Source organism: Pagrus major, chromosome 9, assembly GCF_040436345.1.
Source record: "Pagrus major chromosome 9, Pma_NU_1.0".
Lineage (NCBI taxonomy): Eukaryota > Metazoa > Chordata > Actinopteri > Spariformes > Sparidae > Pagrus > Pagrus major.
The window spans coordinates 34,119,037-34,144,561 of NC_133223.1; the positions used below are offsets into that span (position 1 = coordinate 34,119,037).

Here is a 25,525-nt window from a genome sequence, read left to right on the forward strand (position 1 = left end):
CACAACCACAAGTTCTTCAGAAATTGCGTTCTCGGGATGAAAATGTATTTCCGGATCAGAACTGTTTGTCTCGTGATTTGCAGTCAGAACTCAAATTCTGTAACTTTTTTCCACATAAAGTTTGAGTGGACGGCACAAAGTTTCCAGAAGGCCTCAAAGGTCAAAACTCTGAGTTTGTTGAATGTTGAATATTTCCATCTGATGCAACTGTGCTGCAGTAAAAATAAAGCGGCGCTGCATCAGCATGATACACAATGTCTCTATATTTATACACGTGTCTGAGCGCAGTGGACTGTCTGGTAGTGAGTGTAGGAAACCTGAAGGTTCATCTGAGAGGGATGAAGACGTGCTGTCTGAAGCAGCAGCAGCAGCAGAAGTGTCTTTAATTCTGACTGAAATAAACACTCTGGTCTGTAAATCTGCAGCGAGATGTGCTCAGGTTTTGTTGGTAACATTACCATTTTGAATAGTATTTCATTGTGTAGGCTAAGACAGCGGGCGCAGGCACAGCGGCTTGTACTCGGTGGTTTGCAGTGGTTCTAATGTGGCAGATAAAACCCCCAGCTTTGATATCGCCTGCTCCAATAAGCCCCTTCAGCCTGCCAGCACCTGCCAACGGGGAGGTATGCATTCATCTCCCCCCTAACAGGATTATACTGCTCTGTAATTGATTCATTTGCAGTGAGGGGAGGTGACAGTGCTTTGGAAATGAGAGTTTAGGTAACAGGCGCCCCAGAATTCAACCGACTCCATGTGTCAATTTTATTACATCAGTCCAGATGAACTTGAAAGGCCGGCTTTGTGCGCGCTCATTGGCTGTTTGTGTCTCGCTCAAAGGGACCAGATTCAATGGAGGTCATTGATGTGTGTGTGCTTTTTCTTTTCTTTCCTTCCCTCACCGGTCACTGTGTGTTTACACTGCGCCGTGTGTCTGTATCGCTGTTTGCGGCGGCCATGTTGCGACGCGTCTCTGATCAGTTTTTTTAGTCGGATCGATGTGACACAGATGAAGCATGTTAACGTCTGGATCAGTTCACACATGGATTGAGGTGCAACCGTGATGATGTGACAGGAAAACAGGCGAAACCGGGTCGATCAATAACTCACTCTGAAAAAGCTGAAATCCGGTCAGTCAGGGTCAAACATGGAGGTTAAAAGACAACACAGTGAAAAAACACATTTATGTCTGTGACGTGTTTTACTGCAGACGAGAGTTTTAGCCAAAATCATCCGTGTAGCTCATCATCTGTGGTGCTACAAGCTAACAGCTTAGCAAACAATGTGTGAAGTGATAACAGGCTCACTTTAGCATTCTGTGTTAAAAGTGGCCTACATGCCAACACTTTAAAAAAGTTAGCTTCATGCTAACAACATGAGGTATTTTAAGTACTAAACTTTAGTATTCAGTGTGTTGACTGACAGCAGCCTCCATGCTAACAATTTAGCCACATCTTTTTACTTTTGCATTTTGACTGTTAGTAAGCTAAATGCTAACACCTACACAATTGTGCTACTGTGTGGAATAGCATTGATAGTAGTGGTTTTCATCCTAACACGCCTTCATTGTGTTGGTTGGTAGAAGGTTTGTGTTTAACACTTAGTTAGCATCTAGCACGTGGCTAACATACACTGTGCTGAGTGACAGCAGGCGTCACGTTTATCAGCTACATCATGTTCAAAGATGTAAGACATTTAAAACATTTATGACAGTTAAACATTTGACGCTGATAGCAGGTCCCATGCTAAGTGTTAGCGCAGGCGCTAAGGCCTGTGTTGACACTTGTCCAACCATATGTTAGAGGGCTTACTAGCCTAGACAGCTAAATGCTAACAGTTAAACTGGAGTTATAACAGCTTTGTGGTGGATCAGGCTACATTTTGTTGAGTTAGGCTGTGCTAGCTGTATGCTAACACTCAGATATCGTGTTGTTGTTGTAAACTGGAGCTGCTGGAGGTTGATGTTTCAGTGGAGTCAGACTGGGAGTAGTGGGAGTCTGTCCAGTTCTTGTGTAAACCAGTTCACCTGAATCTCCCTCAGAGCCCCAGACTCCTAATGAGCCTGGGAAAAGAAACCCCCCCCTCCCCCTCTGGGGCAGAACTAGGTGACCCAGTGGACGCAGCCTGCCCCGGGGTGGTGGTGGCGGTGGAGGGGTCGGGGGGGCGTCTTCACGTCCTCTCAGGAGCGTCTTTTGTCTTCTGGACGTCTGCTGTGTGAAACCAAACTAAATGTGCAGACTGTGAGTTCTAAGTGAACCGAACGGAGACGACGAACCAGCAGAGATGTTTATTTCATCACAGACGAGGAGTAAAGACGGAGAGAAGACGGCTTCCTGTCCCTGTTTCTGTGTCGTCTCGTCGTGGCTCGACGCGCCACAATCCTCTTTGGTCCTGAAATCTGGGTTAAATGCAAATTGATCCAAGCGATACCAGACAATAATTACCATCCGACTTATGTATACGTGCAGCAGACCAGAAGAGAATTCAATAAGACCTGGATGTGTCTGCACTGTAGCCCCCATTCAAGTCAATCGCAGCAGTCATTACTGAGACACAAACAAAGGACGCTGTGTCCACCGGGGACGAGGTGTTGTAACCTTCAACCGACGCTGTGGACGGACACCACGACGCTCGTCAGAACCTTCAGATAAATCACTAAATATTTTTATTTCTGCCACATCAAAGTTCAAAGTAACTCAGACGGATGTCGAGACACTGACGGGTTTAAAAAGAAAGAATTAATGAGCACATTGAGAGACTCTGTCCTCCAACATGTTTATTCTGGTGTCGGCCGGGTCCGGTCCACATCAGGTCTCACAGACAAGTTCACAGAACCAAAGACGTAACAAGTGTTTGAATCCTTCTGCTGCTTTCATCATCTCTGAATGAACCGGTCCCTTCAATGTCACAAAACTGTAAAACATGCAGCTTCAGTATTTCCCCAAAGCTCAAGATGTCTTTAAACGCATGGAGGAAATGTAACTTTTACTTTACTTGAGTATTTTCATTTCCCACTCCCATCAACTGTCCAATAATATGATTATTAGAAACAATCGTATTTTCTGATTATAAAGATCAGACACTCGACTTGTTCTTGTTTTAAATGTTCATTTACAGTCCTGCTGTCATTGAATGTGCTGATGTGACTCTGCTCATGTCACTAACTCTTCTTCTTCTTCTTCTTCTTCTTCTTCTTCTTCTTTTCTCCGGTGCTGTTGTGCTGCGTCGCCTCAACCTGAAACAAACTCGTGGTGTGAAAAAGCAGGTAAGGAAGCAAACGTCGATAAAAACAGTCACACTCTGAGAGTTTCCTCTTTTCTGTGTCGACACTGAAGTGTCCTTGAGGCCGAGTTCCCCTCGGCTGCTGTAATCTGCTGACACGTTGTTTCACGGGGTTTTGTTGACCTCGTCACCACACTGTTGGTTCTTCTTCTGTTTCTGAGAACACACACACACTTTAAACACACACACACACACACACACACGCACACACACACACACACCTTCCCGTTATGCCCTCACACTCTTTAATTTCCTTTTCTTCTTTCACACTTCCCACTTCTCTAACGTCGCCTCCTCTCTACCTTCTTCACTCTGATTCTTCTGTCTTGTTGTTTGAGTTGTCAGAAGTCATCAGTCGCAGCTGTGTGACGTCTTTAACAGGCTTTACCTTGAGATCGGCTCGTACCGATTCATGCATGAGAAGAAGATCTTGTTTTTCTTTATTTCTGGGATCATGATTTTTAATTTTCTGATGTAAATGTGTCGTCTTTACTTCAGAATGAACTGAGACTCTGTTTGTCGTCGTGGCATCATGAGGTGATTCAGCTCGGTGTGTCCGGGTCGGTTTCCTCTGCTTCACTCACACAATGACACTCAGACAATAGTCCTGCAGCTTCATGTCAACAGTTTGTGTTTGGACTTTTCCTGTTTCAACATGACGAGCACAAAGTCAGATCCATAAAGAGACTCCAGAACCCAGGACACATGTCACACTGCCTCATGCACACTGGACTATTAAAGTTAAAGGTAGAGTCAGTAGGATTTGTCCCAGCTGTTCCTGAACGCACCACAAAGATAGTTGATAGTTGAGTCTCATTCCCAGGACGTCAAACAGCCACATGTTGGGTTGGTAAAGCGTCCCGAGCAGCAACAAAGAGAGAAAATAAGAAACTCTCTGCAGATACGAGACACTAACACGCCTTTTCTCCCCATTCAGCCTCCCTCTCTGTCTGTTCACGTCTTTTACGTCTTTGTTTCGTCTCGCTGCGTCTGCCGTGCGTGATGTGCTCTGATAGGTCGACATCAGTCTCGTGATGTTGGGAAATAACAATAATCCATAATTCACCTCAAATGCATCAAACTAAAGTAACGAGGCTGTTTGAAGCTGTGAGGAGGAGAAAGTTCAGATGTTTGTGTTCAGATGTAGAGAGGGAAAGTCTCAGAGATACTCAGGTACAGGACAGATACCTGAAACATGGACTGAAGTACAGGACAGATACCTGAAACATGGACTGAAGTACAGTAATGAAGTATTTGTACTTTGTTACTTCCCAGCTCTGATGGTGACACCTATAATGTTGAAGTATTGAAAAGACTTCAAAATATGATAATAATGATTAAGATAGAAGACAAAGACTCAAAATAAATAATACATAATAAACTGAAACACTTCAGCGTCTTTGAAACTTCTTCTTCTTCTTCTTCTTCTTCTTCTTCTTCTTCTTCTTCTTCCTCTGTGTCACTTCACTTCACTTCCTCTTTTCTCACCTTGGTCAGAAGTTAAAATAGCTGCTGCTCGTCTGTCTGAAGGTGTTTAACTGCGCTACAGACTGACACCTCTGTGTGATCTGTGACATTTACAGTAAACTCAGATCCACGTTGAGTTCTGGTCGGTCTTCTGCGCTGAGGGCTGCTAACGAGCCGAGAACAGGAAGTGTGTCAGCGTTGTGTTAGAAGAAGAAGAGACGAGCGTTCCCTCAGGTGGAGGCGGGTCGTCGACTCATTAAACATTCATCAAACGTGATCAGAACATTGTTTTTGTTAAAGTAAATTTGGTTTTGCTCCATTTCAGCTGAAAATGGTCCATCTGGAGAGGAAACATGTTCAGTGTGCAGACAGAAGGAAGATAAACTAATGTTATACAGTGACATATACACACTGGTGTTTTTCACTTCATTGTGTTTGTGGCACCGACACTGAAGTAGCTTCAGGCTGGACTGTGATTGGTTCGTTGTGTCACTGTAACAGAGACCAGCAGAGCCGTTGAACATGTTGAACTCAGCGCAGGGCGTGGAGTCACACCACATCACATATGATGCCTGTATGCGTACGCAGCCTGGCTCCACAGCTGCACCACCAGCTGTTTCTTCACTGACAACAAAACAATCATTTTTTGTATCTTACTGTGAGAAACCACTGTTTGATGTGTTTTGGTGAACGAGAAGCAACCCGCTTAGTTTTGTACACATTTGCATAATTTGTTAATCTGTTGAGTTTGAAAGGATGCAGCTCCTGATGTGTTGGAGGTCTGAGGACGGAGCCCTGTGGGACGCCACCAGTGACTTTCTACACATCAGATTTCTATTTGTCAAACAGTTTGCAGCTAAAACAGACTGAAAACTTCAAATCAAACCTTTCAACACTCAACAGGTTCAGTACAAAACAATAATTTACTGAAACGTTACTTTAAAAAGATAAACATGATTTATTTTCATCGAAGAAACGACGGTTTCAATCAGAAACATGATTATTGATCTGACCAGACATTTGGTGTCAGTCTTCAGTCTTTCGAGCTGGTTCAGCGTCTGAAATGTGAAGATTTGCTGCTCATGACAGTAACTGAAGTAACTGAGTCTCTGGGTTTTGGACTGTTGGTCGGACCAAAGCAGACTTCTGAAGTCGGGTTCGTCTGACACCGTTATAAATATCAGAACTGCTTCAGAAAACACCTTCGTTTCTGGACTCGGCGAGTACACAAGTCGACACACTGATCTGATACCACATGATTTATTTATTAAAAACTTGACCCAATACTACAAATATATATTTATATATATATTAACACACTGCTATCAAATTAGTACTTGATATCAGCCGACACACAAAGTTTAAGTATCTAAATTGGTATCAGTAAGGAAGAAATGTGACCTACATCTATAATTTGAAGATTTTTTTGACATTTAATCGACTAAACAGTCGATTAATTGTGAAAATAAGTGTCAGATTAACAGATGATGAAGAAACTGTGGTTACTGCAGCAGGAACTGTGACACGAAACGTCTCCTGGTGAAGTGTTTGTGGTGTTTCAGTGAACAGAGGTCAGTTTGTGTGTGAACGACCTCTCACAGCCTCTTCAGACCCTCCTCCTCCTCCTCCTCCTCTTCTTCTTCCCCTTCTTCTTCTTCTTCTTCTTCTTCTTCTTCTCCTTCCTCTTCTTCTGATTTAGCCCCACTCACTCTCTCACACTCAGGACGTCAAAGGAAAGCGTCTTGAGAAAATTGCGGCACAGACTCGAGTCTGATGATGTTCAACAAACGAGTCGCTTTGCTTAAACGCTTTAATTGGTGGAGAGGGTGGCGGATAAAAGGCTTTTATTTTGAAGTGCAGCGAGAGTGTGGCTGGAGAGGATTAAAAATGTCCCCGCGCTCTGACTGCAGCGGGACGGGTTTGGGTTTCAAAGTGTTCCCCCTCCTCCCCCTCCTCCCCCTCCTCCCGTCTGAATGGCAGCGAACATGGGGGGGTTGTTAGATGTAATCTGCTCGTAATAGAAAGATTTATTGGCCTTTTCACCTGCAACACACACACACTGTATCATCTTACACTGTAAGACACACTCGGCTCAAACAGACACAAAACTAATCACCAAATATTATCAAAGAATCGTTAGTAAGACGGGCGACTCGCCTGGAGTCAGATCTGATGTTTAACACTCAATCCTTTTGTTTTAGTCGACAGTTTTCACTTTTATCTGATGTTTGACTGATTCAGTTATTGATCGCTTCATTCTGACCAGACGGACGACGACTTGATTTACTTTGTGACTGACGTAAAGAAGTTGCTTCTTGTTTTGAGTCAAATAGTTTTTATTTTGTGGATCATTTATTTCTTTTCTGACATTTATTCACATCAGTCAGTGTTGATCGAAATCAATTCAGGACTTTATCGTCTCTGATCACGTACGAATAAATAATTTATAAATATTTTATGATGTCATCGCTCACTTTTAATACACTCAATTGCTGACTGATTAACGTGGCAAAGAATCGATCATCGATCAATTATGATGATTTCAAATTCAAAAATCATTATGATGATACACTATAACACACACACACACACACACACACACTATATAACACACACATAAAGACACCCACAGACACACACACAAACACACACACTCGAGCAGCCATACCCAAATAGTTCAACAACCTCGTGGTTACATTCCTATCAGGTTTCTACAAGGAGGGGCTGGTGTGTGTGTGTGTGTGTGTGTGTGTGTGTGTGTGTGTGTGTGTGTGTGTGTGTGTGTTTCAGTGTGTGTGTTAAATTGTGTGTGTTACAGTGTGTGAAGTAAAGTCTAAAGCAGGAGTGATGGCAGCATGGGTCAGGAATGAACGACGACGGAGACGATCTTCTATTTCAGTCCGGATTTCATCTGCGCACACACACACACACACACACACACACACACCACACACACACACACACACACACACACACAGACACACACCTTCACAGCTGGATTAACACCTGGAGGACCCCTCACACAGTTTATTGAGGTAAAAGTAGAAATAAAACAGTAGAGAGCCGTGCTGTAGTGACCGAGGCAGCAGAGCGTGAAGAAGAAGAAACAGGCAGTCGTCTTTATCTCCGTGACGATGGTCGTAAAGATCATGGAGGTGTGACATCACAGCGTGACATCACAGAGCGTGTGTGTGTGTGTGTGTGTGTGTCTGCAGGTCGGTCATAAGGAAACCATTTGAACACTGATTATTAAACTGTGTTAAAGCGTCACGCTGATGTTCTGTGAACGCTTCACCTCATTGGTTCTTTGTTCAAACACCTGAAATCAGCTGGTGACAATCAGCTGGTCACAGTCTGACTCCAGTGTTTCAGGAACAAAACAGGAAGTAGCATCACGTTGTTTTAGAGCTGAAAAACTCTTTCAAAGCTAATTTATTCTTCTGTCTGCGTGACACATGATTTTATCTGCCAACGATCAGTTTCAGGCCTCTTACAGATCTGAACTTCTGCTCACCGACGGTTGTTTCTTTCTGGTGGTTTGAGAGAAAAAATTAGATTAAACAAAATATGAGATTAAACATCATCTTCCTACAAAGCCTCCTTTATAGCTGAAAAGAATGTGAGTTTGATGTTTGCAGCTGTACAGTAATAACAAAGTAAAAACAAGAGTCACAACTCCCAACAACACACGACAAAACATGAGGTTATTCATTCATCAGTCTCTAAAGGAGATGTGAAAGCAGATAGAATGGTGCCAGGCTGCCAGCATGACCGTAGCCTGGCACCAAAAAAACAGCATAACATGTGAAACCTGTGGAGGCAAAAGTTCACAATCTCCATTTTGTCATTGATGTGTCTCTTGTCACTCAAGCTGTTTTAATGCTTTAATCCATCGCGGAAGTTGGTATTTTCAAGTCGATATTCCCAACTTCCACTCTCAAAGCAGCGTATTTGCTCGGAAAACCATGGACCATCTTCTCCCTGGTGGTCTGGTTTGGTTATGTCGATGGTAGAGAGGCATCAATACTAAAATGAGACTGTTTCATAAGCAGTTATACGCTCCTTTTAGTTCGTCAACGACTGCACAGAAGACAGATTAATATAGTGACATCGTCTGCATAGAGGAGGACTATTCTAACGTTTTCACTTCACTTTTTCTAAAAAAAATCCAAACCCAAAATAAATGTTGTCTGTCAGCAGGATTATTACTGAGTTTATTTACAGCAGAAATTAAATGCACACATGTGAATGTAACCTGATAGGACACCACCCCCCTGATTCATCAATGTGATCATTTTGATCCTTGTTCAATCAACTACAGACTAAAATGACTTTATAATACGTAAACTGTTTTACAGCGTAGTCCCAATAGTTTCTTACTTAATCTGTAACTCAGTGAGGTCGTAAACATTAACACCAGAACGAGCAGTGTTCAGGTTGTTGTTCAGTTTGTGTGGCTGTGACTTCAGACAGCGTCCTCGGAGCTCAGAGCATGATGAGGTTTCCTTTTGTTTGAGCTCCTGCTGCCGACTGTGCTCCAACAAAAGGACCAGCGTTTATGACCGAGGCCTGCTGGGCTGAAGGAAGCCCCGACCCCCTCCTCACCCCTCCTCCCCCACCTCCTCCTACCCCTCCTCACCCCTCCTCACCCCTCCTCACCCCTCCTCACCCTCCCCCGTCTGTCCTCCTCTGCAGGTTCATTCTCAGAAAACAGAAGTGGTTGTTTTTAGCTTGGAGCAGGTAATGAAGGCGTTGTGTAATCTCATTTTCAGGAAGTTGAAGCATCACTCCTCCTCACTCCTCTCTGCTGTCAACTTTCAACATGACAAATGAGTCACTGTCAGGAAGAGAAGAAAACAGTTTAAAAAGTTGTCAAAAATACATAAACCAGGTCCTGGTTTTGGTCTGTTTGGTCGGATTGATCCTTTAACCTCTTTAATCAAAAAGGAACACCTTGTCCTGAAGTTTGTGGCTGCTGAGACGCGAAGTCAGCTGTGCAACAGATTAAAGATCTGTGTGATCGATCAGAACGTGTGAACAGTTCTCGGGATCTAATAACGACCTGTTTTAGTTTTTGAGGAAATTCTTTCTCAGATTTCTTTGAGTTTGAGTCGTTTTCTGCAGCGTGAACTGAATCTTTAGTGGCTCTTCACTCAAATCTGCTGCTAAAGTTTGCATCTTCAGTTCCTGTGATATTTTGTGACAATAGCAGAATTTTTGACCTGAAAAAATAGTTTTATATAATATTAACATTTGGCACATAATGTCCTGATGAGTGGAAATATGTATTTTAAGTCACAGGAAAAAATGTTCAAAACATCAGTAAAGTCTGGATTTCTAACATCTTGCTTCAAAAATATTTTTACCTGTCGAGTTTTCTGAGATTAGAAGGATTTTCACAGCGTTGATGTTCGGTGTCCACTGCAGTCTACATTTCAAAATTACATATTGAATCATAAAAAAGTTATCGTCACTGCAGAATCGTAGAAGAAGTCTGAGGCACTAGAGAGGTTATTGAGTTATTGTGCCGAATGAAACCTTTAAGTTCTCTCATATAAACCTGATCCCACAAACGTTTGGACGCTGTGGTTCTTCTCACTTTGCGTCTTGCAGGCATCACTTCCACTTCCTGTGTAATAACGACCTGTTTTTGACAAACTTCTCATTCCATCTTTTTGTTTTTTGCTGCTTCGTCTCTGAGAAATCGTCCTCCGACTGCAGCTCCTTCTGAGCGACACTCAGGAGTTTATAGCTGAGTTTATCTGACAGGAAGCGACGACTTGTTTGTGTTGTGGTTGTTAAAGTTAGTCAAACCAAATAAAGAAAACTAAAGCGTGCGAAGATGAAAAGGGAATAAAACTCAAGTCAATATTGGAACGATCTTTTTACGGTCTGTAGATTTGAGTCCTTTTAGTCAAAGCTGCTGCTGATGAAGAGGAAGATGATGTTGAAGCTGACAGGTGATTGGTCCTGAGCGGCCCTGTTTCTCTCCCTGATGTTTCCTGTTACTCGTCCGTCTGGTTAAAAACCACTAATGGCTCTTTAATCCACCGACTCTCCTCCGAGTCGCTCAGCTGATGTTAACGAGCAGCGTGCGGTCGACAGCAGCGAGGAAACGCTCGATGAGTTTTACTGGAAGCCTGAGAGACAAACAGGGAGAGAACAGAGACTCCCGGATCAGTCCAACGTTATTATATATTTATAAACATTAGAGGAAAATAATAATTCAATCATGATAACAGCCACACTTTGTCCTGATGATAATCAGCTGTTGTTTGATGGTTCAAGATGCAAATATTGATCAGTTAACAAGTAAATCAAGTCCTGATTTTATCTTTAGCTTCTAGATTTTCTATTATCGATTCATCTGCAGATTATTTTCTCAGTGAATTGATTCATAATTGAATCTCTAAAACGTCTCGTTTCATCACAAACCCAAATAATTCATCACGATAAAAAACGAATCAATCGATTTTCTCCTTTTTACCAGAAAAGTTTTACATGTTTGAATCTTTACACCTTTAAATAAATCTTTAAATGGTTTTCCTCCATCCTGTCGGAGCTGTCTGGTGTTCAGGGGGTTAATAAACCCTCTGCAGCGTCTGTGAGGCGTTCAGGTGTCCTCGGTTCTGGTCGGACTGGACACCAGCAGGATTTACTGGGAGCTGATTGGTGTTTTTCTCTGTGAAGCTGCGACAGGAAGTGGAGACACCTCTCAGCTCTGAGGTACAATGGAGACCACATCGCGGTAACACTGGGCTCATTGTACCGACACCCTCCTCCTCCCACCTCTCCACCTCCCTCCCCCCTGACTCCCCCTCAGACTCCCCCCTCAGCTCTTATTGTCAGGGGGGAGATGTTCAGGACAGCAGCAGCATCACAATCAGACCTCAGAGAGTCTGAGAACCAGATCAGTCTGCAGGTTTGTGCACCGAGGCTGTCGGCTCACATTCATGAGGCCGTTTCACCGGAGCTCAGCGAGTATCGCTCACGACGAAGTACTTTTACAAGTACGAGTATCATCAAGTGTCCATATCGACACTCGTTGAAGTTTATTCATTCAAACTGATAAAGAAGAAGTTCTGTGAATATTCTGCGATCAGAATCATTGATCTGAAGCTCCGTCATGATCAGTGTGGTCAAAAGTACTCGAGTAAAAGTCAAAAGATTACTTTGGTAAAAGTGAAAGTCACATAAGATCATTTACATAAACATCATTAAAAATGTTTCTGTCTGTGATATATAGGTACTCTATTACTGTTACTCCACTACATTTATTAGATTACTTTAGTTACTTTTACATTCCAGAGTAAGATTTAACACTGTTTGTCTTGTGTATTTATAAACACACATACAGTACTTGAGTAAATGTACTTAGTTACATTCCATCACTGAATAAAGACAGTTTGTTTTTTGTTCAGTTTTTTTTTTGATTAGCAAAATATTTGGTGATTCATTTGATTAATGAATCGACTAATCGTCGCAGCTCTGTTGGTTATATAGTATAAATAATATATAATATATATAATATATAATGACATCAATATCAGCTCGTGTTCATGTTGAAATCTCTGATGCAACACTTTGTTTGGACTTTAAATGAACGAGGATCAGATTCGTTTCCTGTCGATCAACATATTAGTTCATGTGTGAGTCTGTCAGCCAATAGCGGCGCAGTATTCCCTGCGTCGTCCTGCCTGTCCTGGTTAACGATGAGTCAGCGAGCAGAGGCGAGGTCTGCTCATCGGGGGTGAAGGACAAACAGGAAGTGAGGTGTCGTCGGAGCGGCTCGGCGCTCGCGGTCGCACCTTTGGACTGACAGATGTGTTCATCCATCATGTGACCTGGGAACGACTCCGCCGGGGGAGGCAGGGTGACCCGCCCCCCTCCTCGCTGCGGATGGCGTGGAGGCCCTCTGAGGTGACGGGAGCTGACAGGCGCTCGCTCCTCCGGGTCAAAGTTTCCAGTTAAGTGGACGAACGGCTGCAGGGCGCAAAAATCACTCAAATGACTGAGGAACCGTCACCTCGTCCCTCGCTGCCTCTCTGACTCACTGACAGGCTGTCGACCAATCAGAGCACAGCTGAGGGGACCAGGTCAGCTGACTGACACCTGGAAACACCTGCTGACTCAACTAGACTGTGGTCTTCTGGTAGGCGGCTCGTGTTTGGTTGTCACGGTTGTGTTGTTGGTGTTTCCAGGTGGTTTCTTTGGTTCGTGATGTTGCCGTGGTGATGTTGTTGCTGCAGCGTGGTGTTTTGTTGCTAGGCAGATCGTTGCTCAGGTGTTTCTGGATGAGATGTTGAAACTCGACATTATTCAGAGCAAAAGAAGAAGTTGTGTTGTGTCATCGCCTGTTTTCAGAGTCACGACCTGTTTGTCATAAATTTATGAACATTTCAAATTAAATCGGGTTTTTTACCGTCAGAACAAAAAGGTGCCAAACGCCGACTTTCCCTGAACTGAGAGTAAATGTAGAAACTGATGAGCGCTGCGGTTTCTTCTTCTCCTGTTTGTCAGTCGGTGGTACTCGTGTTCGGCTGCAGGTTTTGGTGAGTCGACGTTAAAGTGACTCCGTCAGCAGTTTCACTACTGCAAACTGTTCCAGGAACAGATCCAACAATACCTCTGAGGACCGGTCAGTGTGAAGCAATACCTGACACTGAGTGTGTGTGTGTGTGTGTGTGGGTGTGTGTTAATCGTTAGGCAGGAGGAGGGGCCTATCTTGAATATTAACGAGGATGTGCGTGTGTTTTATCTCATTAATGACTCTGATGTTCAAAGTGTCTGAACGTCTCCGAGTTCTTCTTTTGGAGAAACTGTCCAATCATGAGTCGCCCTGATAACTCGCCGTTATTCAGGCGCACACTGATCACAACGCCCGCCGTCAATTAGCCTTTTTTTTTCTTTCTTAATCAATACTGAGTCGGACCACCAGTGCTGATTAAAACCAAAGTCTTTACAGCAGCAGTGTCGATAAAGTTTCTGATTTGAACAGGAAACCTGCTGCGTGTTTGAGGGGGAGTCAGTTACCTCACTGAGAAGTTGAAGGTGTTCAGCCTGCAGCGTTAAACTCTCTGAACGATGCATTTCCTGTTAATACTTCACAATAAAAGTAGACTTGTTTTGTGACATTACACCATTTTGTTCCACTTCACTCTGTTACATTATGGTTTGATACTTATCATTAACATTATTTACATGTTGTTTACTTCTCCTTCACATCACACTGTGACATCATCACTTTAACGTAACAACACGTCTTTAGCGTTGCATCTTGTTTCATTTTGTTTCAGTGAACAGACGTATTCTGATCTAGTTGAGCCACCTGTTGACATCATGAGGCAGGCAGCTCAGGCGTCTGTGTTCTGATGTCAGGGTTCTGGTCCAGATGTGGCTGATAGATTTGTTTCCCTTGTGGTCAAAAAGTCAGAAACGGTCTGTGTCGGCTCTGAATCTGAAGTCTGAAGGTCAAACTGGACCGTCCCGGTTCAGGATCAGGATCAATCTGATGGTCCTGATCCAGCACAGATCTGAGGTGTAGAAGCGAAGTGTGAATGGTGTCAGCCGTCTGTCTGCTGCCGCTCGGAGCAGAAACACACGGAAATATAAAGTTTGCTGGAGCAGCGGGAAGTTAAAACACCTGCAGTCATGAATTATTAGCAGAGAGAAGTTTGAGCAGGAAGAAGAAGGTATTCATCGGAGGGATTTAACAACTCTCCTCTCCCCCTTTTGTAAAGATTCATCTTCCACCTGGGAAGATGAATAATTCAGACATTTTGGATGTTCACCCCCCTCCTCCCCCCTCCTCCCCCCTCCTCCCCCCTCCAGAGAGGCTGGTGGGCTGAAAATCCTCAAACTGCTTCATCACTGCCAGCAGACGAGTGAGCGCCTGTATCCATTATTCACACTTAAAGTCTGACTTTCTCTTAAGGCAACCTAGTTTTTATAGTGGGGGGGTGGAGGGTGAGGCTACCTCCCCCACCTCCCCCACCTCCTCCACCTCCTCCACCTCCCCCACCTCCTCCACCTCCCCCACCTCCCCCACCTCCTCCACCTCCTCCACCTCCTCCACCTCCCCCACCTCCTCCACCTCCCCCACCTCCCCCACCTCCTCCACCTCCTCCACCTCCTCCCCCACCTCCCCCTCCTCCTCCACCTCCTCCACCTCCTCCACCTCCCCCACCTCCTCCACCTCCTCCCCCTCCTCCCCCTCCTCCCCCTCCTCCCCCTCCAGCAGCCACAGAGGCTGATGATTAATTGAACGCTTACACAGAAAGATGAAGTTTGATGGGCTTCAAAACGCATGTAGAACAAGATCCAGAGTTCAAACGAGAAGTTTTATTTTTTAATTCTTTCCACCTTCAGACGTCGGCGCCGCGATTCCTTATTCATACACACTGTTCACACACACACACACACACACACACACACACACACACACACTCTGCAGCAGCTTCACGCTCAACTAATTGTGTTTTGCAACAGAAAGACAAGAAAGGACACATCTGACCTTCTTCTTCTTCTTCTTCTTCTTCTTCTTCTTCTTCTTCTTTGGTGAAACACACTCTGCCCGCCCACACACACTCTCAGACAGTGTGTGTGTGTGTGTGTGTGTGTGTGGTTGTTTGGTATCGGTGTGTCAGGTCTTATCAGAGCGCAGCAGCAGTGTTTCATGTAGTTTTGCAGTAATCAGACGACACACCGAGGCCGAGGTGAGAGGGGCGGGGCTTCAACCGACACACTCTGCTGCTGATAGGATTAACGCTCGACTCTCAGGTCTGCGGCGCCGCTACACCTTCACAGACACACACACACACACACACACACACACGGAGTCACACGGACGTCCACACGCATCAACATGTTAAAAACTAAATGTGAACATGTGGTTGTCATGGTGATTAACGGTTACTGAACAGATAACAAACAGTAACGAGTCGGCCGTTAATGAGTCAGATTAACGTTGTGGATTACAAGTACCTCAAATTTACAGTGACGTAACTAAGTAGATTTACTCAAGTACTGTTATGAGGTACTTGTACTTTATTTGAGTATTTCCATTTTGTGCTACTTTATACTTTATACATGTTGTAGGTGAATATTACTATTAATAGTTACTTTAGCTTCACCAGTTACAACATGAAAATGTACCTTAAATAATGCACCAGTACAGTAATCCTAAAATGTAATCTATACTGACACAACGAGTACTTTCACATTCTCCTGATTATACTCTCAAACTTTTCCTAAAGTAACCTTTCAATGCAGTACTTTTAGTTGTAATGGAGTATTTTTACAGTGTGGTGTTAGTACTAACTGAGTATTTCAAGTGATGGAATGTAACTAAGTATATTTACTCAAATACTGTTTGTACAATTCTGAGGTACTGTATGAGGTATTTCCAGTTTCAGCTCCTCTACAGTTACTAGATTACTCTTCACTTGGGTAACTTTAACTTTTACCTAAGTCACAGTTTAACACCAGATCTTCACTCCGGTGTTACAACACTGTGTGCTTCATACAAGGTTGGGTGGAGGTGTGTGTGTGTGTGTGTGTGTGTGTGTGTGTGTGTGTGTGTGTGTGTGTGTGTGTGTTGATATTAACGCTCCGTTTGTAACCGTCAGATGTCAAGGTGTTAAAACCTGATTAAGTTTGTGACTCGACTCGTTCAAAGAGGAACTTCCACTGTCACACCTTCAACACTGGACCACTGATAACACACACACACACACACACACACACACACATACACTCACACACACACACACACACACACACACACACACACACACACACACATCTGTCTCTCAGTTTCAGTGTGCTCAGTATTTTAAGATTTCAGGCATGACGGGTTATTTGTAGTGAAGCTTCAGTTTTATTGATTTCACTTCAACACTTAGCATTCAGCGTTAGCCTGCAGCTAGCTTAGCATTGGCCTGCAGCTAGCTTAGCATTGCCTGCAGCTAGCTTAGCATTGCCTGCAGCTAGCTTAGCATTGGCCTGCAGCTAGCTTAGCATTGCCTGCAGCTAGCTTAGCGTTAGCCTGCAGCGTCTCTTCCAGACTCTTCTCCAGTGTGATGGAGGCGATCAGCTGACTGGTACCAGAGGAAACTCTCACAGCGTCTTTTTCAGAGATCCTGTATTGGCTGTTTGAGAGGAGGGTTCACTCTGGACGAATTTGAGATTCTGAACTTTGTATCAGACTGAATTCCCGTCTCTTGTTGTTTGTTGTTGTCTGGTGTTTTCTGCTGTTAGTTTCCCTGTTTGTCGTTTCTTCACCTTCTTTATTTATCGTGGTTTTTTATTCATGCGATCAGACGAGACGTTAACGATCATCAGAGTCTACATCCGTCGTCACGAGGCTTCCTCCTCCCTTTTTTAGCTCCTTGTTTCCTGCTCTCTTTAAATGTGTCCCCGCCTTCCTTTATCTTTCCATCAGCCAATCAGAAGACAGTTTGTCTGTGACGCAGACGACTAACGATGCAGGACCGTTTGTGTTTGTTAAGTCAGTCTGTTGGTTCGTTGTGTCTCTCAGACAGTCAAACATCCTGAACTTCTCTCTGTGGTCGCTGGTTTTTCTTCAGGCATCTCTCCCCCGTCCTCCCCCTCCTCCCCCTCCTCCCCCCTGTGAGGGGTGAATTACAGAGCGACTCTCTCTCTCTTTTTGTTCTGGGCCTCGACCACGCGGGGCAGCAGGCAGCTGGATGTGGTGACTGTAATTACACAGCAGCCTGCCAACAGGTCGGCCATGGAAACTCTCACTCAGCCCCTCCTCCCCCTCCTCACCCTCCTCACCCCTCCTCCCCCCCGTCACCGCTGTCTTTGAGGGATTTCTGTCCATTCTTAGATCGACATACCAGAGAAACGATCAGGTTTCTGCTGCCAGCCCTCAGAGATCACCTCACTGCTTCTCCTCTTCAGTTTAAAGTTGAATGTTTCTGTGTCGGACCGACCAATCACATCGAGCCGCCGCAGGATTACATCTGTACTCTTTATTTGTCTGAATTCACGAACGCTTTCCTCAGAGAGCTTCATCTGAATCCTTCAGTCGGTCAGTGAGAGACTCAGGCAGCAAACACAACTGATGAGTTCATCAGGTTATTGATTAACTGATAAACTCTGACCAAGAGTTTCAGTTTGCAGAAATATAAAATATAATGATTTATAAAGTGAGAAAACCTGAAAATCATTTCAGTGATAAATCATTAAAATAGTTGCTGATAAACTTTGTGTTGTCAGTCAACTGTTTCTTCTTCTGTTGTTTCGACTCGGTGACATCTGAGCGCGTGCAGTCAGAGCTCAGCCTGCTTCCTGTCATGTGATCAAGAAACAGGAAGAACAATATAGACTAATGTGTGTGTGTGTGTGTGTGTGTGTGTGTGTGAGTGAGTGTGTGTGCACTTTATAAATAAAGTTGACTTTAAAGAATGGAAGAAGAATTTTGGTAAAGAAAACAACGAGACTGTGACGTAAACTGTGGCCTGGAGACGGTAATCAATAATCAATAATAATGATAAGAGGATGTCTCCATGTTGGTCTCAGTCAGTGTGCAGCAGCAGTCTGTTGGCTCAGTGTCTGTGGGTGGAGGGGGCTGAACATTTGTTGAAGCAGTAACATGTGTGGAGGCCGAGCACAGATGGTGGCTTCATATCAGAGGAGGTGGAGGAGGTGGGGGAGGTGGAGGAGGTGGGGGAGGTGGAGGAGGGAGGCTCTCGCTTCTCTCTGATGGAGTTTACAGCCTGTTGCACCACCAGGCCCCCACCAGGCCCCCGCAGAGACATGAGACTTTAATTCAGACACTGTTGACGACACATCCAGATAAACACTATGTGGCCAGAAGTATGTGGACACACTCTACATGACCCACATCTCGTTGCAACTTTTAGGTGTCCACATACTTTTGGACATGAAATGTATGATGTCCATTAAACCATCTAATTCTATTAATAAACCCGTGTCGATACACTATTCTGGCCAAAAGTATATGGACACCCTTTGGGCCAACTCCATATAAAGAAAATGTGTTTGTATTGTTCTGGTGTCCACATACTTTTGGACAGGGAAGTCACTTTTATGATTTTAGGGAAATTATAGAACAATACCAATACACTATTGTGGCCAAAAATATGTGGACACCATTTTGCCCCTCTCTATATAGATAGTATGTGTTTAACTTTCAGGTGTCCACATACTTTTGGACATTAAGTTTAATGTTTGAGTTTGGTAGTTTCAGGGCAACCATAGATCAGTATAAATACACTATCATGACAAAAGTATGTGGACATCCATTGGGCCAACTCCATAGAAACAGTACATGTTTGTATTGTTCTGCTGTCCACATACTTTTGTCCACCTGTGTGTGTTACCTGTGTGTTTCCTCTCTGTGATGAATCACTTCCAGCTCGTAGCCGCTAGGCAGCGACCTCATTTTCCACAGTGTCTCTTACCTACTCACCCCCTCCTCCTCCCCCTCCCTCCCCCCTCCTCCCCTCCAGTTGTTCGCCCAGGTGATGTGCTCTCAGGCGAGAGAGAGAGAGAGAGAGAGAGAGAGAGGGGGAAGATAGAGCGAGCTGGTTTCATCTCTCATTACCTTTGAGCGAGCGGCAGGATGTGGACGCAGCACCTGGACGGGATCTGATCGGATCTGTGTGTGTGTGTGTGTGTGTGTGTGTGTGTGTGTGGATATGATTTAACGTCAGACAGGAAGCAGATGTGAACACCTGGACGAGCCTCAGAGGAATAACATGTTTCTTTAAAGACGTCGGTCAGCTTCAGTTTGATCTCATCGACACGTCTTATGGATTAAATTCGTCTGTGAGGCCCCGCCCTCCTCGCTCTGTGAACGGAGAGCAGGGATTGGCTGCTGTCACATTAAGGTTGGACACTGATTGGATGTTTGTAGTCGATCGACAGAAAATTATTAGCAGATTTAAGTAAAAAGCGAACGTTAGTGTTCAGATGATTTATTTCAGCGTAGATCGAAGATGTTTGAGTTTTAATTCTTCGTTAGACGACACGATTAAATACGACCTTCAGTTAATCAATAAGAGGATCAGTCCTGAGGTTGTGTCACACAGGGAGACCTCCTACAGCTGAGGAGACACCAGATGAGAATCCTGTTTCAGTCCACATTTGTTCATGTAATTGAGACTTGTTGGTGTATTTTAGAAGATGTGACGACGGGTCGGTGTTGGATAACGAGATCAGTCTCTGACATCCTGATCAGGCAGCTTCCTTCTTCTTCTTCTGCTTCTTCTTCTTCTTCTTCTCCTTCTTCTTCTTCTTCTTCTTCTTCTTCCTCTCCTTCTTCTTCTTCTCCTGCGTGTGTTTCTCTTGCTGCAGTTTGTTTTCCTGCTCTCTGACTCCTGCACGGCGTCTTTAGAGCGAAACACACGAAGAAGAAAAACAGTTTCCTCTCCTTCTTTTCTTTTCTCTCTGTCTTGGCTGCAGCACCTGCACACGGTCCGGACACATGACCCAGTGTTCGGGTCTGATCCGTGTTGCATACCTTCTCATGACCACCTGCCCGGAAACTCACAGTCTCACCCCTCTCCTCACCCTCTCCTCACCCTCTCCTCACCCCTCAGAAACAGCTGGAGGCATTAGTTTGCATTAAAAAAACCAGTGTGTTCTTCCGTCCGGAGAGAAAATGTTTGAGGAGGAGAGGATGACGAAAGTGTGCAGGAGAGGGAGGGAGGAGGGTGAGGAGGGGGAGGAGGGGGAGAAGATTAATGTGTCTTTGTAAAACGCCCTGGTTAGGGGGGGAGGAGGGAGGAGGGAGGAGGGTAATGCCCTGCGATGTGTCGTCGCTGCTTTGTCCTCGACTCCCTGAATGGACACAAAGGCTGGATGGCTGCAGAGGTGACGGCTGAGCACAATAGAGCTCTGTGAGATTAGCAGCGAGCGGCGGCGGCGGCACAACGGAGGAGCGGCGAGGCGGCGGCGAGAGTGCACATCGCATCAAACCTGCAAAGTTTCTATCTGTTCAGAGACGAGCAGTCTGACTGGAAGGTGTGTGTGTGTTCGTGTGTGTGTGTGTGTGTGCAGGAACAAAATGGTGGACGGTGTTTTCAGATGAGCGGCTGCGTTGCCCCCCGGTGACATCTGCCACTCTGCCACAGTCATGTGACCCGGCAGGCAAACAGCGCCGTGAATGGCTTTTGTTTGTGAGGTCACTGCGTCTGTGTGTGTCCGCCTGCTGCCCACCGACACACACACACACACACACACACACACACACACACACACACACACACACACACACACACACTCCTACAACCTGCTGCTTTACACTCAGTTCATTTTAAGGTGGAATTATTTCCCTCCGTCGTTTTATACTTTTTTATTTTTCTCCTAAATTATAAACAAAACTATAAAAAGAGTCAAATTTATCACAACTGAATAAATCTGATGAAATGTGAATACAAACAAACACTGCAGTGATCAGGAGAAGTAATCGTAGGAATTATGTGCCTGATGCTTATATTTACATGTATGTTTATAATTTATACTCTGGTTTAAATTAATTAAACATGTTCTACTTTGGCTCTGACGCAGCATGTAAACTGTAAAGTAACTAGTAACTAAAGGTATCAGATAAATGTAGAATAAAGAAGAACAGTACATGAGTAAATGTACTCAGTTACTTTCCAACTTGAGTAATTCTGTTTTCTTCCTTTTAATCTGAGGATTCATGAACTTTAATTAAACATGAATTACAACTTCAGATCTTGTATGAGTGATTTAAAGTGTCAGTGTTTTCACTGTAAGTGCACATCTGACAGCTCCTTCATATTAAATCTTTGTGTTTAGAGTTTATTTTTCTGTTTTCGTTTACAGAAAATAAAAATATAAATTATTTTATAGGATTCTCTTAAACGTCACGACGTTGTCGAGCTTGTCTTCTGGTTGAAGAATCATTTTTAATTCCTTCTTTGAACATAATTAAACATTAAGACGATCACACTTTATAACAACCATCAGTAATAAACGGTTAACTAACATTAGTTAATAATTACTGAACTGTTTACAAACAGTGGAATAATGTTGCAGCTGATTTATAAACACTTTGTTTGATCATTTCATCGTGTCAGATATTTAACGTGTATATTTAGATTCACTGAGCTTCACCTCGTCTGCTTCCTGAAGCTCACTGATCGCTGGTGTGTTTTCTGCTGTGCGTCCTGTGTTTGAACGACTCTCAAACTGAACGCTGAGACAAACCGTTCCAGCTTCAGCTGTTGCTTTTTATAAATATGTTTCTGTGTTCACATCTTTGTTTTCGTCGGTCGGTTGGTTTCGTAGTTCTGATCCGGCTGTAACAGGAGCAGTAAACACTCCAGGTTTTACTGTGGGTCTGTTGTAGTCAGGTTTCAGACGAGGACGCTGCTGTGTTGTACGAACACGTCTGAGCGTCGGCAGCGAGCAGTGCTGGCGCTGAACCTTCCTCCTCCTGCTCCTCCTCCTCCTGCTCCCCTTCCTCCCCCTGCTCCTCCTCCTCCTGCTCCCCCTCCTCCTGCTCCCCCTGCTCCTCCTCGTCGTCCTCCTCCCCCCCCTGCTCCTGCTCCTCCTCCTCCTGCTCCCCCTGCTCCTGCTCCTCCTCCTCCTGCTCCCCCTGCTCCTCCTGCTCCTGCTGCAGGTCACAAATGTTTTCAGCCAAAAGTTAAAAAGTACAATGGCCGTGGGTGTAGAGTGGAGGAGGAGGAGGAGGAGGAGGAGGAGGAGGGGTGCTGGGCATGTGTCGGGGGGGTTAAGTCGTCAGTGAGATCATATTATATCCCAACATATACCTCCGACCACACAACGAGCATTCACGTCTCACTTTTCAGCTCTTTGTTTCCGGCCTCCTCTCGGTGTTTTGATCACAGAGGGCATTACTGGGCCTGAACTGCCCCTAAATCCTGCTGGTCACACCTCTTATTAAAGCCCGTTTTGTCCCACGCCCTCCACCCCCGCCCCTGCTCTTGGTATTCAGCCCAGGTCAGCAGATTTCGGCCCGGCCCACCGTGGATCCCCTTTTTAATTTGCACCTGTTGCGCAGTTGTCCGGGAGGCAAGTGCCACAGACAAAGATCATATTATGAGCAGATATGCAGCCTAATCTCCATGTACCCGAAGGGGAAGGAGGGAAGGAGCTGCGAGCTGTATTTTATTTTCTCCTCCCTGGGAACCTGCGCGCCGCTCGGATGTAAAGGTTTACGGTTTGGAAACTGGCAGCAGATAAAATCCCCGGAGGAGAGAAAGCTTCACTTCCCACTCGCTCCTGAGCCGCAGATAAGACGCCGTCGACGTATCGCTTTATTAAACCGCTGACGAGAAAATGAAGCTGAAAATTGTTCCTGCCAGCTGGTTCCCATGATGTCATGGTGCTTTACTGCCCTCCGCCCACCCCCGCCCCCGACTCTTCACCTCCGCCTCGCTCAGGTTTAAGAAAGCATCCGTTTCTCTGAGCGGCAGCAGGTTTAAAGGGCCATGCCACCAGTTTCACACATTAAAGTAGAATAAACTGCTCTGTGGCTCAGAGGAATATCCTCCAGTGATGTCACTCAGGGGCTCAGTTGCATTGTGGGTAATGTAGGCTCCCGGTTTTGTTGTTCTGTCTGTTGGTTCCTCACATTTTGGTGCTTGTCACTGGTTACTGATCCGTCACAATGTCAGCAGGGTTGGGGGGGTTTCTGGTCTTGCCGATTAGCTCAGCTCCAAAGGTGTTGCTATGTCTCGGTTTATTCTTGTTATGATGAACTGAAACTGAGTGTCGTGCCACTAAAACTGTTTCAAATTAAAGCCCTTTAGTGTTTCAGTGGACAGAAACCCTTCATCTCTTAACAAGGCTTTTATTGTGAAACATTAGGAACGTGTTGTAGAAAACTCAGCGACCTGAAACGTTCATACTTTAAGTGACTATATGAAGCGTCTGTTGTCCAGTTTCACTCGGCTGAGGTCTGATTTAAATCATGTTTAGATGTTGAGAAGAAGAAAAGTGAAGCTGAAAGGTTGTGAGAATTAAAAACATGACGTGTCACAGTCGTCCTGATGGACTGTAGTGCTGCTCTCATTCATGGGCTCTAAGAAAAGGGTCGTATTACAGGTCCGGTCCGGTCCGGTCGAACGCTTCATATCAAACTGGTTTGAAAGTGTTTAACTCTAGATGTGACAGACGTTAGCGGCTGGTTGGTCGACCTTTATTGATGCTTATTGGTTACTGAGGGTTTTAAGGTGGCAGCACTGATAACTTCAGATTCCCTCCAAAAATATCAACGACTTCAATAAAAACATGTTTTTGCACACTGAATATGAGATTTTGTGGGCAAAAAGTACTTTTACTTGTAATGAAGTACTTTTACATTGTAGTATTATTTCTTTTACTTAAATCAAAAGAGTAAAAAACACCAAGCTGTTGTTTGTACAGGTCAGTTTTTCCACAGATGAAACAACGAAGATAAAAGATGTAAATGAGTTTTAGAGCTGCTGGTTGGAGGATTTTGTTCCCTTTGGACAGAGCCTGGCTAGCAGTTTCCCTCTGTTTCCATTCATTATGCTAAGCTAAGCTAAGCTAACTAGCTGCTCTAACACAGTATCTCTACATCTCAGTACCTCAGTAAAGTCTCTGAGTTTCAGTCTGTCCCTGTTTGAAGGTTTATGTTCAGTCATGGAACATTTACGGTCTTCAGTCCCCTGAGAGTCCGACAGAAAAAGACTCCCAGTCCAGGAATGTGCCTTCCTCCTCCTCCTCCTCCTCCTCCTCCTCTGTTGTTGTTGAAACCTAACATGTCTCTGTTGTGTTTGTGTTTCAGTGCTGAACTATGAGAATGTGGTGGAGACGGGTTCAGAGACAGACGAGGACGACAGGACGCTGGTCTCTGAGGACGGCGGCCTCGCTAATGGCAGCGCTGCAGGAGGAGGAGGAGGAGGAGGAGGAGGAGGAGGGGATGAGGAGGAGCAGGGCAGCCCGGCCGGTGTGCCCCCTCTGGAGGCGTCGCCCCGGGTGGCCCACGCCCTGCTGTCCTCAGAGGGCTCCGAGGGCCGGGACGGACTGCAGGACCTCCACCACCGCTGGAGACTCGGAGACGACAGCAACGGACACCTGAACGGCTCCGGTGAGTCATCGTGTGACGAAAACATCTAAATCTAAAAAAACTTAATTCAAGATATTTTTCATTCTTGTAACAAACCAAAGTGTTCAGGGTCAAACAGTGACAACAATATTAATAAGATTGTTTCAATTATAAATTAATCTGATGATTGTTTTCTGGAGTTCGACCGCTTTGCTATAAAAAACAGAAAACACTGAAAAATCCACAAAAATATCACAGTTTGGATTAAAATAAGTACATCAGTGACGTAAATGTTACTTTAAATACACAACATAAGTTATACTCAGTTTACTTACTCACTTAATATAAAACCAAATAAAATGAAAATATTTACATGTGAGTAGATTGAACCAGAGATTTTTATGTTACGTTACGTAACTTAAATCACATGTCACGTCACATGTTTAATGTTATGAAACAATAAAAAGAATAAAACAATAAAAGATCCTTGTTTGGATTAAAATTAGTACATTAAGTATTTGAAATTGACTTTGCGTACGTGACATGAAACTTCATCACGTACAGTAAAATAACTGTTGGATTGTGGCTTCACGCGGCGCACAGTCAGTCTCCTGCTAACTGTCCCTCCGCTTGTTGTACTTCGTCCCCTGACTTCCTCCTTTGCTGCCGTAATAATTAGTATGGCCACTAGAGGTCGTACTACGGGTCGCCATTTTTCTGATG

General features: G+C 44.5%; 1 protein-coding gene across 2 annotated transcripts in view; it reads left to right on the forward strand.

The window, feature by feature from the left end:
* Positions 1-25,525, forward strand: part of zeb2a (zinc finger E-box binding homeobox 2a) — a 62,302-nt gene that overhangs the window by 16,460 nt on the left and 20,317 nt on the right. For both annotated transcript variants that reach the window (XM_073473523.1, XM_073473522.1), the window contains one exon: positions 24,542-24,844. In XM_073473523.1, coding sequence (XP_073329624.1) covers positions 24,542-24,844 — 303 coding nt within the window. The remainder of the gene's footprint in view (positions 1-24,541; positions 24,845-25,525) is intronic.